We start from the raw sequence: 15,431 nt of genomic DNA, 5'->3' as shown, positions 1-15,431 counted from the left end.
ACCTATAGATTTATTTTCCTATTGTGTCCTTGCCTGACTTTGGTATCAGGACAATGATGGCCTCATAGAATGAATTTGGGAAGAATTCTCTACTCTTCTGTTTTTTGGAATAATTTTAGAAGAATTGGTATTAGTTCTATTTTATTTATTTTGAAGATTTATTTTATTTATTTGAAAGGCAGAGTGACAGAGAGAAGGAGAGACAGAGAGAAAAACAGACAGAGATTTTCCATCTGCTTTTTTACTTCCCAAATGACCTCAAAGGCCAAGGCTAAGCTAGGCCAAAGCTGGGAGACTGGAATTCCATCTAAGTCTTCCACATTGGTGGAGTGACAGAGACCCAAGTACTTGGGGCATCTTCTGCTGCTTTCCCAGGCACACTAGCAAGGAGCTGGATTGGAAAAGAACAGCTGAGATTTGTTCATGCAAGATATGGGATGACAGCATCAAAGGCAGTGGCTTAACCCACTGTGCCACAGTGCTGGCCCCAGTATTTGTTCTTGTTTAAATGTTTGGTAGCAGTGAAGCTATCTGATCCTAAACTATCTTTATGGGAGATTTATATTTCTTCTTCAGTCTCACTATACAGTACTGGTCTGTTTAGGTATGCGATTTATTCATGACTTAAAGTTGGTAAGACTTATGTGTCCAGGAATTTACCCATTTCATTCAGAGTATCAAATTTGTTGCTTTATAATTGTCCATAATAATCTCTACTGATCTTTGGTATTTCTGTAGCGTCACTTGTGATGTTTCCCTTTTAATCTCTGATTTTATTTCATTTTTCTCTTTTTTTTCCTATTTGGTTTAGTCAAAAGTTTTGCGATTTTGTTTATCTTTTCAAAGTATCAGCTCTTCACTTTTATGATGTTTTTGTATTGATGTTTTAGTATGAATTTCATTTATTTGTGCCCTGATTTTTATTATTTCTTTCCTTCTACTAATTTGTGGATTTTTTTATTCTAATTTTTTAGTTACTTGAGGTGCATTGATAAGTTGTTTGAGATCTTTCCGGTTTTTTGGGGGGTTTTGTTGCTGTTGCAGTTTTGTTTCTCTTTTTTGCTGTAAGTATTAATTGATGTAAAGTCCCTTCTCAGAACTGCATTTGCTGTACCCCATAGGTTTTGGTATGTTGTATTTCCATGCTCATTCATTTCAAGAATTTTTTTAATATTTGTTATTTTAATCTTTAATTAGTATTTAACAGATTCAATATAGTTCATAGATACAATTCTTTTTTTTTAACATTTTCTATATCTTTATTTTAAAGTGTACATTTAGGATAAACAGTGCTGAAAATGTATAAAAATAATTTCTGAATTAATCCAACTTCAATATTTACATGGTCCCTTAAAAGATTTTCATTTTATTATCATCAAAATGTATTTCAACAACTGCCATGGTATTCTTAAAAGTCAGGAATCTAAAGATTTTCTAATAGAAAAATTTTAGTATTCACCTACAGAAAAATAATGAAACTAGGAATGATATCAATAATATTTAAAATATGTTATCTCAGCTATGTTATGCCACACAGAAGAATAATCCTTATACTAAACTAGAATAATCTCGTGTTGGCATTTTTTTAAAGAATAAAGCACAAAAATATTTTATAAAAGAAAGTATCTCATTGTAAAACTTATAAAGCTGAATGCCAAATATATCTGAGGTCTGATTTCACAATATCAAGTTTTCATATGCCCTTTGTAAACATACACTCATTATAGGCTATCAACTTGGAGCCAGTTATCACTAAAAGAGAGTAAAAAACAAAAATTTCAGTGCAAAAACATATTATCTACTGACAGACAATTTTAATATAAAATTCACAACCTGAATCCCATATTATGAAGTGATCCTATAAAGACTAAATTAATTTTAAATAAAAAGCTCTACAACAGTAATCAAGTTTTCCTTGTTACTATTCTCTAGTAAATGCTTTCTTTTGATTAGCTTTTACAATGTCATCAGGAGAAGCTGATTTGAAGTCAAATGGTGTTATTGCTACAAGAGGACTCATTTCTTTGTCCTTTACGTCTTGGACTTGTCTACTATAAAGAAAAGTCTTATAGAGGTCAAGGGTGCGTTGCTTGCGGCCTTTCAGTGGGTAACGAAGACACAGTGTTGAAGCAAAAGCTGAAGGTCTAGCAGCAAGGGCCTTTTGCTGTCTTTCCCGTAGTTACTACTCTCTCACTCTTGTCCTTCAAACTCGGCAGGTTATCTTGTTCCAGAACCACTGCCAAAGCCTTCTGCACATCAAACTTGTTCTTCAGAATTGCTTCTATGAGTATTTCATCCGGCACAGCATCTCCAAGTACCTCTCTCATGTGATCAAGGCATGAATAAAGACGAGCTTGATCAATTCCACTTAGCTGCTGCTTTGAAAGAGAGTTGGAAGATTGCTTCAGTTCTTCAGAATCATATTCTTCTACAGGCTCGACAATTGAAGGTTTGTCACGTCGTGAGTAAATAAATTGAGCAGCTGTTGATGGAGAAATACAGTAATCATCCTCCACAGACTGGCCATAATAATCATCATCTTCAAAATCTTCATCGTAGTTATAGCCTCTGACATTCCGATGTCGGGCCATGGCGGCGGACAGGGCGTTTGCCACCGCCCCTTCCAAAACACCCCGCTCAGACACTGACTAGGCGCCAACTGCGGCCTGGCGACCACTTGTACGCCATCTTGGCTTCCGGCCTAGATACAATTCTAATATAAGGATATTACCTTCCTTCTTCCCTCCCATCTTCTCTTTCTTTCTTTCTTTCTTTACTTATTTTTTAAAAAGATTTATTTCACTTGAAAGTCAGAGTTACACAGAGAGAGAAGGAGAGGCAGAGAGAGAAAGAGAGAGAGAGGTCTTCCATCTGCTGGTTCACTCGCCAATTGACTGCAACGGCCAGAGCTGCTCTGATCCGAAGCCAGGAGCCAGGAGTCAGGAGCCAGGAGCTTCATCCGGGTCTCCCACGCGGGTGCAGGGGTCCAAGGACTTGGGCCATCTTCTACTGCTTTCCCAGGCCATAGCAGAGAGCTGGATCGGAAGTGGAGCAGTGAGGTCTCGAACCGGCACCCATATGGGATGCCAGTACTGCAGGCGGCGGCTTTACCTGCTACACCACAGCGCCAGCCCCTCTTTTTTAAATTTCTGAGATAACATCTTTTAAATTTACATTACGGTAAGAAGGCTTAATGCTTCATCAAATAAGTTTAACAAGTAAAAAGCAAAAAGACCTAGATTAGTGGGAATATAGACGAATAGCTATAAATAATAATTGAATGGAAAAATGTCCATTTCACCACTATTTAGTAAATTTTAAAGTAATCACAGATCATTAAAATTATGGTAGTATATGGGGCCTGCATTGCAGTGTGGCAGATGAAACCTGTTCCTGTGATGCGGGATCCCAGATGGGCAATGGATCGAGTTCTGACTGCTCCACTTCTGACCCTGCTCCCTGCTAGTGCACCTAGGAAAGCAGTGGAAAGATGGCTCAAGTACTTGGGCCCCTGCACCAATGTGGGGGGCCCAGAAGAAGCTCCTGGCTCCTGGCTTCAGCCTAGCCCAGTCCTGTTCGTTGCTAGGCCATTTGGAAAGTGGACCAGCAGATGGAAGATCTCTCTCTCTCTCTCTCTCTCTCTCTCTATCTCTCTCTCTCTCTTTCTCTCTCTCTCCTCTCTTTCTTCTCTCTCCTCTCTCTCTGTAACTGTGCCTTTCAAATAAATAAAAGTAAATCTTAAAAAAAACTATGGTAGTATAACATTCTTTACCATTGGATTGACAAAGGTATAAAGCAACATTTTACAAAACTATGTTTGCAGGGCCGGCACCATGGCTCACTTGGTTAATCCTCTACCTGCGGCGCCGGCATCCTATATGGGCAAATGGTTCTAGTCCCGGTTGCTCCTCTTCCAGTCCAGCTCTCTGCTGTGGCCCAGGAGGGCAGTGGAGGATGGCCCAAGTGCTTGGGCCCTGCACCCGCATGGGAGACCAGGAAGAAGCACCTTGCTCTTGGCTTCGGATCGGTGTAGCTCTGGCCGTATTCGCCATTTCTCACACAGTCTAACTCTATTAAAAAAAAAAAAAACAAAACTATGTTTGTAGCAATGCTGATACACCTTCTTAATCTCTTCCTTGGTATATTGATTGTTTAGGAATAAATCATTTAATTTCCATATATTTGTACAGTTTCCAAAGTTTGTTTATATTAATTTCTAGTTTTATTGCATTATGGTTGGAAAACTCACTTGATAAAATTCTACTTTAAAAATTTTTTTTGAGTCTTGTTTTGTGACCTACCATTTTATCTATTCTGAACCATGTTCCATGTGCTAAAGAAGAACGTGTAGGGGCCAGCACTGTGGCATAGCAGATAAAGCCGCCACCTACAGTACCAGCATTCTATGTGGGCGCTGGTTCTAGTCCCGGCTGCTCCTCTTACAATTCAGCTCTCTGCTATGGCCTGGGAAGGCAGTAGAAGATGGCCCAAGTCCTTGGACCCCTGCACCCATGTGGGAGACCCGGAAGAGGCTCCTGGCTCCTGGCTTCAGATCAGCTCAGCTGAGGAGTAAACCAGAGGATGATTCTCTGCCTCTGCCTCTCTGTAATTCTACCTTTCAAATAAATAAATAAATCTTTTTTTAAAAAGAATAAAGTATATTCTGCAGCTGTTGGCTGAAATGTTCTGTAGATATCTGTTAGATCTAGTTGATCTAATGTGATTTAATTCTTGTATTTCTTTGTTTATTTTTTATTTGAATGATCTGTCCATTGCTGAAAGTAGGATGTCAAAGTCCTCTACTATTACAGTTTTGGAGTATATCTCTTCCTTTAGACCTATTAATATTTGTTTTATATATTTGGGTGCTCTAATATTGGGTGCATTTACTCATATATTTGTGATTATCATTTACTCTTCTTGGATTGACTGCCTTATCTTTATGTAATGACCATCCTGTCTCTTCACAGCTTTTGATTTAAAGTGTATTTCCTCAATGTAAGTATGCCCCTCCTGCTTTCTCTTAGTTTACATTTGCATGGAATTTCTTATTGTGTCCTTTCATTTTCAGTCTATGCATGACCTCGGAGGTGAAGTGAGTTTCTTGTAAATAACATGAAATTAGGCCTTGATTTTTAATCCATTCAGTTGCTCTATGTACTTATTTTAAAAGTTTATTTATGTTTAGTTATTTGAAAGGCAGAATAATATAGAGGAAGGAAGAGAAAAAGGAAGAAAGAAAGATCCTCCATGCATTAGTTGACTCCTCAAATGCCCACAACAGCCAGGGCTGAGCCAGGCTGAAACCAGGAGCCAGAAAGATCGCACACATGGGTGGCAGGGACACAAGTCTTTCATCATCTGCCACCTCCAGTGGCGTGCAGTAGCAGGAATCTGGATCAGAAGCCAAGACAGCACTCAAACTAGGCACTTTGTTATGGTGTGTGGGCATTATAAGTGGCGACTTAACCCATTGTGCCACAAAACCCACCCCATACTCTATGTCTTTTAATTGGATAGTTTAATCTATTTACATTTAAAATAATTATTGACATGTACTGTCTTACCATGGTTACTTTGATACTTTTTTTAGTTTTATTGTTGTTCCTTTCTTTTTCATGCTCCTACAATCTTTCTTTGTGATTACATAATTATCTTTATTTTTTAAGTGTATTTATTTATTTGAAAGGCAAAGTTACAGAGATAAGGAGAGGCAGAGAGATAGAAAGACAGAGAGAGAGAGAGATTTTCCACCCTTTGGTTCACTCACCAAATGGCCTCAATGGCCAGGGCTGGGCCAGGCCGAAGCCAGGAGCCGGGAACTCCATCCAAGTCTCCCACGTGGGTGCAAGGTCCCAAGGACTTGGGCCATCTGCTGCTGCTTTCCCGGGCACATTAGCAGGGAGCTGGATTGGAAGTGGAGCAACCAGGACTCAAACCAACCCTCATATGGTATGCCAGCACTGTAAGTGGCAGCTTAACACACTATACCACAGTGCCAGCCCCTAGCCAGCTATTTTGAACTGATAAAATCTTTCTTTTAAAGATTTATTCATTTATTTGGAAGGAAGAGTTACAGAGAGGCGGAGGCAGAGAGAAAGAGGTCTTCCATCTGCTGGTCTACTCCCCAGATGGCCACAATGGCTGGAGCTGGGCTGATCTGAAGCCAGGAGCCAGGAGCTTTCTCCAAGTCTCCCACATGGGTGCAGGGGCTCAAGGATTTGGGCCATCTTCTACTGCTTTCCCAGGCACATTAGCAGGGAGCTGAACGGGAAGAGGAGCAGGGACTTGAACTGGCACTCATATGGGATACTGGTACTGCAGTTGGTGGCTTTACACACTATGCCACAGCGACGGCCCCGACAAAATCTTAACTTTGATCATAAAGAAATGAAAAGACCTAAAACCAAACATTTAAAAATACTAATAAAAACTCTAAATTTAGATTGTATTCTCCAGTTTGAATTTTTGTGTTCCATTTTGTATATTTTTGTATTGCCAATCTCTTAACATATTAATATCATTTTGAATTATTTTGTTTTTAGTTTTCATACTAAAGATATAAATGATTTGTGTACCATGATTATAATGTTATGCACCACAAATATAATATTATGCATAATAATTGTCCATATAGTCACTCTTTCAAGTGAGTTTTCTACATTCTGATGTTTTCTTCTTACTCATTAGGATCACTCTCATTTTTTTAACAAACAGAATTTTTTTTATTTTTTACTTTTATTAGCAATAACTGTACCTATTTATGACCTACAATTTTTACTGATCATAACAGAATCATCAATTTTTATTCTTCTATGACGTTACTTAATGTTGGAGGCTTGCAGCTTCTTTTTTCTTTTTGTTCATAAAAATACACTAGGTTATTGTGAACTGTTGTCTCCCCAGTATGCTGGGTAGCACCAGGAACTTATAATTTCAATCAAACTCTGATTTGGTATCTGTTATCCAAATTTTGTCTGTCCTCCTCATCCCTCCCAACCTCTAGTAATTACTATTCTGTGTTCAGATTGAATTATTTGTTTAGCTTCCACAATTAAGGAAGAAGAACACATAGTATTGTCTTTCTGTGTCTGGCTTTTTTCACTTAACATGGTGTCCATTTCCATCCTTTTTGCTGCCAGTGACAGACTTTCATTCTTTTTTTGTGGCTGAATGGTAATCTATTTTGTATATATACCACATTTTCTTTATACATTCATCTGATGAGGATACTTTAGTTGATTTCATATCTTGGTGATTGTGAGCTGTGCTGAAATAAGTATCTTTGATATAATGATTTCATGTCTTTTGTATATATATACTCAGTAGTGGGATTGTTAGATCATATGGTATTTATATTTACTTTCTTAAAGATATCGCCATACTCTTTATCCATACTGGATATACTAAATTTGCATTACCAAGAAAAGTGTATAAGAGTTCCCCTTTCTCCACATCCTCACAGTATTTGTTATTTCCTTTCTTTTGGATAATAACCATTCTACTAGAGGTGAGGTGATATCTTGATTTGCATTTCCTTGATGGCTAGTGATATTGAACAGTATTTGATATATTTGTTAGCCATTTGTACTTCTTCTTTTGATAACATCTATTCAGATCCTTTGCCAATTTCTTAACTCCATTGGTTGTTTTTTCATGTTGAATGTTTTTGAATTTTTGAAATAGTCTGGATATTAATTCTTTATCAGATAAAGTAGCTTGCAAATGTTTACTTCCATTCTGTCAGATGTCTCTTTGTTTCTTTGCTGTACAGAAGCTTCTGAGTTTTACATCATCCCTTTCGAAAAGTTTTGCTTTTGTTACCTGTGCTTTTAGGATATTATCCAAATAATCATTGCCTACATCCAATGTCTTAAAGTGTTTCTCATAGGTTTTCTTCTAACAATTTCATAGTTTCAAGTTTTATATTTAGGTCTTTGATAAATTCAAGTTGATTTTTGTATATGGTGAGATGTAGGGATCTAATTTCATTCTTCTACCTGTGTGTGTATATGTGTGTGTGAAGTTTTGCCAACTCAATGTATTGAAAAGACTATTCTTTCTCCAAAATATGTTCTTGGCACCTTTGTCAAAAACAGTTGACTGTATATGTGGATTAATTTCTGTGATTTCTATTCTGTTCCATTAATCTAAATGCCAGTTTCTATGCCAATATCATGCTGTTTTAATTACCATAGCTTAGCTTTGCAATATGCTTTGAAGTCTGGTATTGTGATGCCTTCAGCTTCAAGAATTCTCTTCAGTATTTCTTGTAGAACAGGTATTGTGGCACAAATTATCAGCTTTTGTTTGGGAATGACTTTATCTCTACTTCTAAAGGATATCTAAAGGATAGCTTTGCTCGGTACAATATTCATGGATGGCATTTTTTTTTTCCTTCAGTACTGTGAAAATCTCATTCTGCTCCATTCTGACCAGTAAGATTTCTGCCAAGAAGGGTCAAGTAATTTGAGACATGCTGATTTTGATATTTGTTTCTTTTCTCTTGTAGGTTTGAAAATCCTTTCTTTATCTTTAGTCTTGGAGAGTTTAATTATAATTTGTCCTGGGATGAACTTGGTTGAGTTGAATATTATTGGTGACTTTTGCTCTTCCTGTACCTGGAGAGTTCTATCTTTCTCTAAGTTTGGAAAATTTTCTATTATGTCTTTGATTTGTTATGTTTTGTTTTCTTGTGTCTTCTTTTACAAGATTTATTTGTTTATTTCTGAGGCAGAGTTACGGAAAGAGAGAGAGAGAGAGAGAGAGAGAGAGAGAGAGAGAGAGAGAGAGGTCTTCCATGTGCTGGTTTACTCCCCAAATGGCTGCATGACTCCAACGGCCAGAACTGGGCTAATCTGAAGCCAGGAACCAGGGGCTTCTTCCAGGTCTCCCATGTGGGTGCAGGGGCTCAAACACTTGGGGCATCTTCTACAGCTTTCCCAAGTCAGGGAGCTGGATCAGAAATGGAGCATCTGGGACTCAAACTGGCACTTCATGCTGGCACTACAGGCGAAGGCTTAACCTACTAAGTCACAGCACCAGCCCCTATGTCTTTTTTTGTTGTTGTTATGCCTTATACTTTTTTACTTTCACAAGTCACTCTTTGAACCCAAATAACCCAAATATTTGTACTTTTAATGTTATATGAAATTCCTTGAAAGATTTTTAAATTCTTCATAAGTTCCAATTGTTTGCCAGAATACTTCATGAATGGTGTTAAGTATACATCTATCAGAAGGAACATGATTGTCTTTATTGTTGGAATGCTAGCATCCAGTGATGATTTTACTTAACATATTAAGGAATTATGGGTTTCTGATACTATCAGGAATCCTCTTAAAAAGAAACATTCCTGGGGATGGTGCTGTGGCACAGCAGGTTAAGATGCCATCTGCAGCATGGCATCCCAAATGGGCACCAGTTAAAGTCCAGGCTGCTCCACTTCTTATCCAGCTCCCTACCAATGCACCTGGGATAACTGCAGAGGATGTCCCAGGTCCTTGGGCCCCTACATCCACATGGGAGACCTTGATGAAACTCCTGGCTTCGTCTGCCCAGCCTTGGCTATTATGACCATTTGGGGAGTTAACCAGCAGAAGGAAGAATTCTCTCTCTCTCCCTTTGCCTCTCCCTCTCTGTAACTCTGCCTTTCAAATAAATAAATAAATCTTTTTTTAAAAAAAGACACATTCCTTATGAGGTACTCTTGCATACAGTTGAAGAGTGAGGGTTTGTTTGTTTGTTTTTTTTTTGTATTACTTAGATTTTCTCAATGAAAATAGGAAGGGAAGTCATCAGCTAGAGTGAAGAGAGAGGCGATAGAGATTTCAGGTGAAAAATATGTGAATTAGACACCTAAGTGACTGGGATTATAATTGGTCTAAGGATGGTTAGTATGATTGCTAGGTACCACTAAGAGCACAGATGAGGTTTGTGGTAATGAATAAAGTAATACCAATAAGAATGGTTGTGTGCTTTCCTTTTTTCTTTTCATTTTTAAGGATTTATTTATTAGGGCCGGCGCTGTAGCGCAGCAGGTTAACGCCCTGGCCTAAAGCTCCGGCATCCCATATGGGCGCCGGTTCTAGTCCTGGCTGCTCCTCTTCCGATCCGGCTCTCTGCTATGGCCTGGGAAAGCAGTAAAAGACAGCCCAAGTCCTTGGGCCCCTGCACCCGCACGGGAGACCCGGAAGAAGCTCCTGGCTCCTGGCTTCAGATCAGCACAGCTCCGGCCATTGCGGCCAATTAGGGAGTGAACCAGCAGATGGAAAATCTCTCTCTCTCTCTCTCTCTCTCTCTCTCTCTCTCTCTGCCTCTCCTCTCTCTGTGTTACTCTGACTTTCAAATAAATAATAAATAAATCTTTAAGAAACAAGATTTATAGATAGGGGAGAGAGAGAGAGAGAGAGAATCTTCCATGTGCTGGTTCATTCGCCAAATATCCACAATGGCCAGGACTAGTCCAGGCTGAAGTCAGGAGCCCAGAACTCCATCTGGGTCCCTAACATGGATAGCAGAGGCACAAACACTTGAGCCTTCCTCCACCAACTCTCCAGGCACATTAGCGGGAAGCTGGATCTGAGATAGAGCAGCTGGAATTTGAACTGGATCTCCCACATGTGATGTTGGTGCTGCAAGCAGTAGCTTAGCCCACTGCACCATGACAACAGCCCCTTTCCTTTTTTAAAAGATTTATTTGTGTATTTATTTGAAAGGCAGCATAAGAAAGAGAGAGAGAGAGACCCAGAGAGAAACAAAGGAGAAACAGAGATCTCCATCCACTTGTTCACTTCCCAAATGCCTGCAATATCCAGGGCTAGGCCAAGCCAAAGCCAGGATCCTGAAACTCCACTTGGATCTCCCAAGTAGGTGGCAAGGACTCAAGTACTTAGACAACCATCTGCTGCCTTCCCATGTGCATTAGAAGAAAGGTGGATTGGAAGTAGGATAATTAGGACTTGAATCTGCACTCTGATATGGGATCCAGGCATCCCAATCAGCAGCTTAACCTACTATACCACAATGCCTACTCCCATTGTGTGTTTTTCTTAAACTACTTTCACCTGCATGGATGCAGGTAAAAGTAGGTAAAAACTGTATTTAAACAGGATTGGGATTTGGCAGATTAATACATGGAAGAGAAGGGCAAGATTACTGATGGTTTGTACACAGAAGTGACTATAATGATGAACCACGGTGTTTGCATTAAAGAAAAGGGCAAATGAGGGCATGAGAATGATGAATAACTGTGAAAATATGATAGGATCAAGAGTGAATATCCCTTGTAAATACTGGAGAATTAAAAAATCAAGGTGTTAATAGGAATGTGGTAGAAATAGAGGAGTGGTGGAATTTCTAAATGTGAGATAATGTAAAGGGTAATGAATGACTAGGGTAGGGATAGCAATGAGTATGAGTGGCTGAGGAGTGCTGGACAGGATCCCTTAAAGAGAACAAATCAAGAAAACAAGGGAACAGGAACTGGGAAATTCATTCATAGAGAAATTAATATCAAAAAGTATCATGACAGTCAGTAGGCCAGAAGCTACATACCTTAAGGAATGAATGTCATAACTCCAACAAGGAGTGGTAAAATATAAAATCCATGTGGGCATGGATTTTTGCCTACTTTTTAATTATTGTATTTCCAGCCCTTAAATTCTTAGAATAATACCTGTAATATAGTAGAATGCTCACTAAATGATTGCCATATGAATGAACTACTAAAGAGGGAGGGAAAATGGTCTTGGAATGGCAATGGGGTACAAGGACAAAGAAAGTAGTTGTGAGTTGAGTTTTAGGAAAAGCAGTCTTTTCATTAAATCTAAAGTTCCTAGAGCAAGAAGGTGAAAAGAATGTTCAGAAAAGATGTTGAGAATAAAAATAACTTTTCTAGTTGACTGTAAGTTTTGGTAAGCACTGTGGGAGACTGTCAGTAGGAAAGGGTGGGAAATGTAATAAAAAGAGGGATGTATGGAATTTGTCAGGAGCAGTCAAGACTTGGAATTTCTGGACTTCTTTAGGAACAGAATGAAATAAACAGAGATAAAGTCTGTGAGATAGTCCTCATAATTACAAGGCAGAAAATGGTGGTGAGTCTGTGAACGCTGGGCTTGCGGAAGAAAGAGATTTGCGTTCTTCAAAGAGCACACATAACTCTGAGATCAGCTGTTCCCCCATGTAAGGCACAGATGGAGATCAGAGAAACCAGGCACAGATTTGTCCTAACTCCTCGTAAACAAGAGGAACTGAATTCCTTTTGATTTCTGTGTATCATAGTTTTGACTCCCAGGGATCCCTTTTTTTTTTTTACTTTGAACTTCCTGTGATCTTTTTGTTTTTAACTTTTATTTAATAAATATAAATTTCCAAAGTGCAGCTTATGGGTTACAATGGCTTCCCCCCCATAACTTCCCTCCCACCCACAACCCTCCCAACTCCTGCTCCCTTTCCCATTCCATTCGAATCAAGATTCATTTTCAATTCTCTTTATATACAGAAGATCAATTTAGTATATATTAAGTAAAGATTTCAACAGTTTGCACTCACACAGAATCATAAAGTGTAAAATGCTGTTTGAGTACTAGTTATAGCATTAATTCACATTGAACAACACATTAAGGACAGAGATCCTACATGAGGAGTAAGTGCACAGTAATTCCTGTTGTTGACTTAACAAATTGACACACTTGTTTATGGCATCAGTAGTCTCCCTAAGTTCTTGTCATGAGTTGCAAAGGCTATGGAAGCCTTCTGAGTTTGCCAACTCCAGTCTTAGTTAGACAAGGTCATAGTCAAAGTGGAAGTTCTCTCCTCCCTTCAGAGAAAGGTACCTCCTTCTTTTATGCCCTGTTCTTTCCATTGGGATCTCACTTGCAGAGATATTTCATTTAGGTCCTCTTTTTTTTTTTGCCAGAGTGTCTTGGCTTTCCAGGCCTAAAATACTCTCATGGGCTCTTCAGCCAGATCCAAATGTCTTAAGGGCTAATTCTGAGTCCAGAGTGCTGTTTAGGACATCTGCCATTCTATGAGTCTGCTGTGTATCCCGCTTCCCATGTGGGATCGTTCTCTCCTTTTTAATTCTTTTTTTTTTTTGACAGGCAGAGTGGACAGTGTGAGAGAGAGAGAGACAGAGAGAAAGGTCTTCCTTTGCCGATGGTTCACCCTCCAATGGCCGCCGCGGCTGGTGTGCAGCGGCCGGCGCACCGCGCTGATCAGAAGCCAGGAGCCAGGTGCTTATCCTGGTCTCCCATGCGGTGCAGGGCCCAAGCACTTGGGCCATCCTCCACTGCACTCCCGGGCCATAGCAGAGAGCTGGCCTGGAAGAGGGGCAACCGGGACAGAATCCGGTGCCCCAACCGGGACTAGAACCCAGTGTGCTGGTGCCGCAAGGCGGAGGATTAGCCTGTTGAGCCACGGCGCTGGCCTCTCCTTTTTAATTCTATCAATTAATATTAGAAGACACTAGTCTTGTTTATGTGATCCCTTTGACTCTTAGACCTATCATGATGATAAATTGTGAACTGAAATTGATCACTTGGACTAGTGACATGGCATTGGTACATGCCACCTTGATGGTGTTGAATAGAAATCCCCTGGCACGTTTCTAACTCTATCAAGTAAGTTTGAGCATGTCCCAAATTGTACATCTCCTCACTCTCTTATTCCAATTCTGATATTTAACAGAGATCACTTTTCAGTTAAATTTCAACACCTAAGAATTATTGTGTTAATTACAGTGTTCAACCAATAGTATTAAGTAGAACAAAAAATAATAAAAAGGGATAAAGTAGTAAGTTGTACATCAACAGCCAGGACAAGGGCTGATCAACTCACTGTTTCTCATAGTGTCCATTTCACTTCAACAGGGTTCCTTCTTGGTGCTCGGTTAGTTGTCACCGATCAGGGAGAACATATGATATTTGTCCCTTTGGGACTGGCTTATTTCACTCAGCACTATGCTTTCCAGATTCCTCCATTTTGTTGCAAATGACCAGATTTCATTGTTTTTTACTGCTGCATAGTATTCTATAGAGTACATGTCCCATAATTTCTTTATCCAGTCTACTGTTGATGGGCATTTGGGTTGGTTCCAGGTCTTAGCTATTGTGAAATGAGCTGCAATAAACATTAAGGTGCAGACAGCTTTTTTTGTTTGCCAATTTAATTTCCTTTGGGTAAATTCCAAGGAGTGGGATGCCTGGGTTGTATGGTAGGGTTATAATCAGGTTTCTGAGGAATCTCCAAACTGACATCCATAGTGGCTTTACCAGTTTGGATTCCCACCAACAGTGGATTAGTGTCCCTTTTCCCCTCTTCCTCACAAGCATCTGATGTTGGTAGATTTCTGAATGTGAGCCATTCTAACCGGGGTGAGGTGAAACCACATTGTGGTTTTGATTTGCATTTCCCTGATTGCTGGTGATCCTGAACATATTTTTAACTTTTATTTAATGAATATAAATTTCCAATGTACAGCTTATGGATTACAATGGGTTCCCCTCGCATAACTTCCCTCCCACCCGCAACCCTCCCCTCTCCCACACCCTCTCCCATTCACATCAAGATTCATTTTCAATTCTCTTTATATACAGAAGATCAATTTAGTATATATTAAGTAAAGATTTCAACAGTTTGCACCCACATAGAAACACTAGTGAAACATACTGTTTGAGTACTTGTTATAGCAATAAATCACAATGTACAGCACATTAAGGACTGAGATCCCACATGAGGAGCAAGTGCACAGTGACTCCTGTTGTTGACCCAACAAATTGACACTCTAGTTTATGGCGCCAGTAACCACCCTAGGCTCTCATCATGAGTTGCCAAGGTTATGGAAGCCTTCCAAGTTCGCCAACTCTGATCATATTTAGACAAGGTCATAAAAGACAGGATGAGGATGGTAACCAATGTTCCTAAGAGTGGTGTTAACCAGGTCTGAACAATTATACAGCATTAAGTGGGGAAGAGGACCATCAGTACACACAGGTTGGGAGTAGAGCTATTGGTGGTAGAGTAGAGGTTATGATTACAAAGGAATGAGGCCCAAGTGCGCTAGACAGGGTCTAGAACAAAGGACAGAGTCATTATTAGAGGAGCTAAGAAAGGTGCTGTCTAAGCTACAATTAAGTTTTCTGATTGAGAGGCAAATAGAAGCTGACAGAAAGGGCCTGGTAATAATCTGTTGGGCTTTAGGCCTTGTAAGTTAAGAGGCCCAGACCTATCTATCTCCTCACAAGGGGTACATCCTAAGGAGGTGTGAACCACCTGAGGGAAGGCACCCTGTTGACTTTCATTACTTGGCTGGGCTGGGAGGAGAGCTGGCCAGGTAAAGGCAGGTGGCATCTCTAACAAGAAATTTACAGTTCTGCCTGCAATGTTGCTGACCCTACTTGGCCGTCCCCTCAGCTGCAGTGGTCACTTTG

General features: G+C 39.7%; 1 protein-coding gene across 1 annotated transcript; it reads right to left on the bottom strand.

The window, feature by feature from the left end:
• Positions 1-1,585: 1,585 nt before the first annotated feature.
• LOC133753219 (HBS1-like protein) lies at positions 1,586-2,695 on the bottom strand. The gene has a single exon (XM_062183664.1). The coding sequence runs from the start codon at positions 2,589-2,591 to the stop codon at positions 2,145-2,147; it is 447 nt and encodes a 148-aa protein (XP_062039648.1). The 5' UTR covers positions 2,592-2,695; the 3' UTR covers positions 1,586-2,144.
• Positions 2,696-15,431: the final 12,736 nt, after the last annotated feature.

The sequence above is a fragment of the Lepus europaeus genome, chromosome X (assembly GCF_033115175.1).
Source record: "Lepus europaeus isolate LE1 chromosome X, mLepTim1.pri, whole genome shotgun sequence".
NCBI lineage: Eukaryota > Metazoa > Chordata > Mammalia > Lagomorpha > Leporidae > Lepus > Lepus europaeus.
Note: the sequence above shows the minus strand (reverse complement) of the source record. Positions and strands in the feature narration are given on the sequence as shown.

Bases quoted from the DNA above. Each gene is read 5' to 3' on its own strand.
- LOC133753219 (XM_062183664.1), bottom strand. From the start codon at position 2,591: ATGGCCCGACATCGGAATGTCAGAGGCTATAACTACGATGAAGATTTT.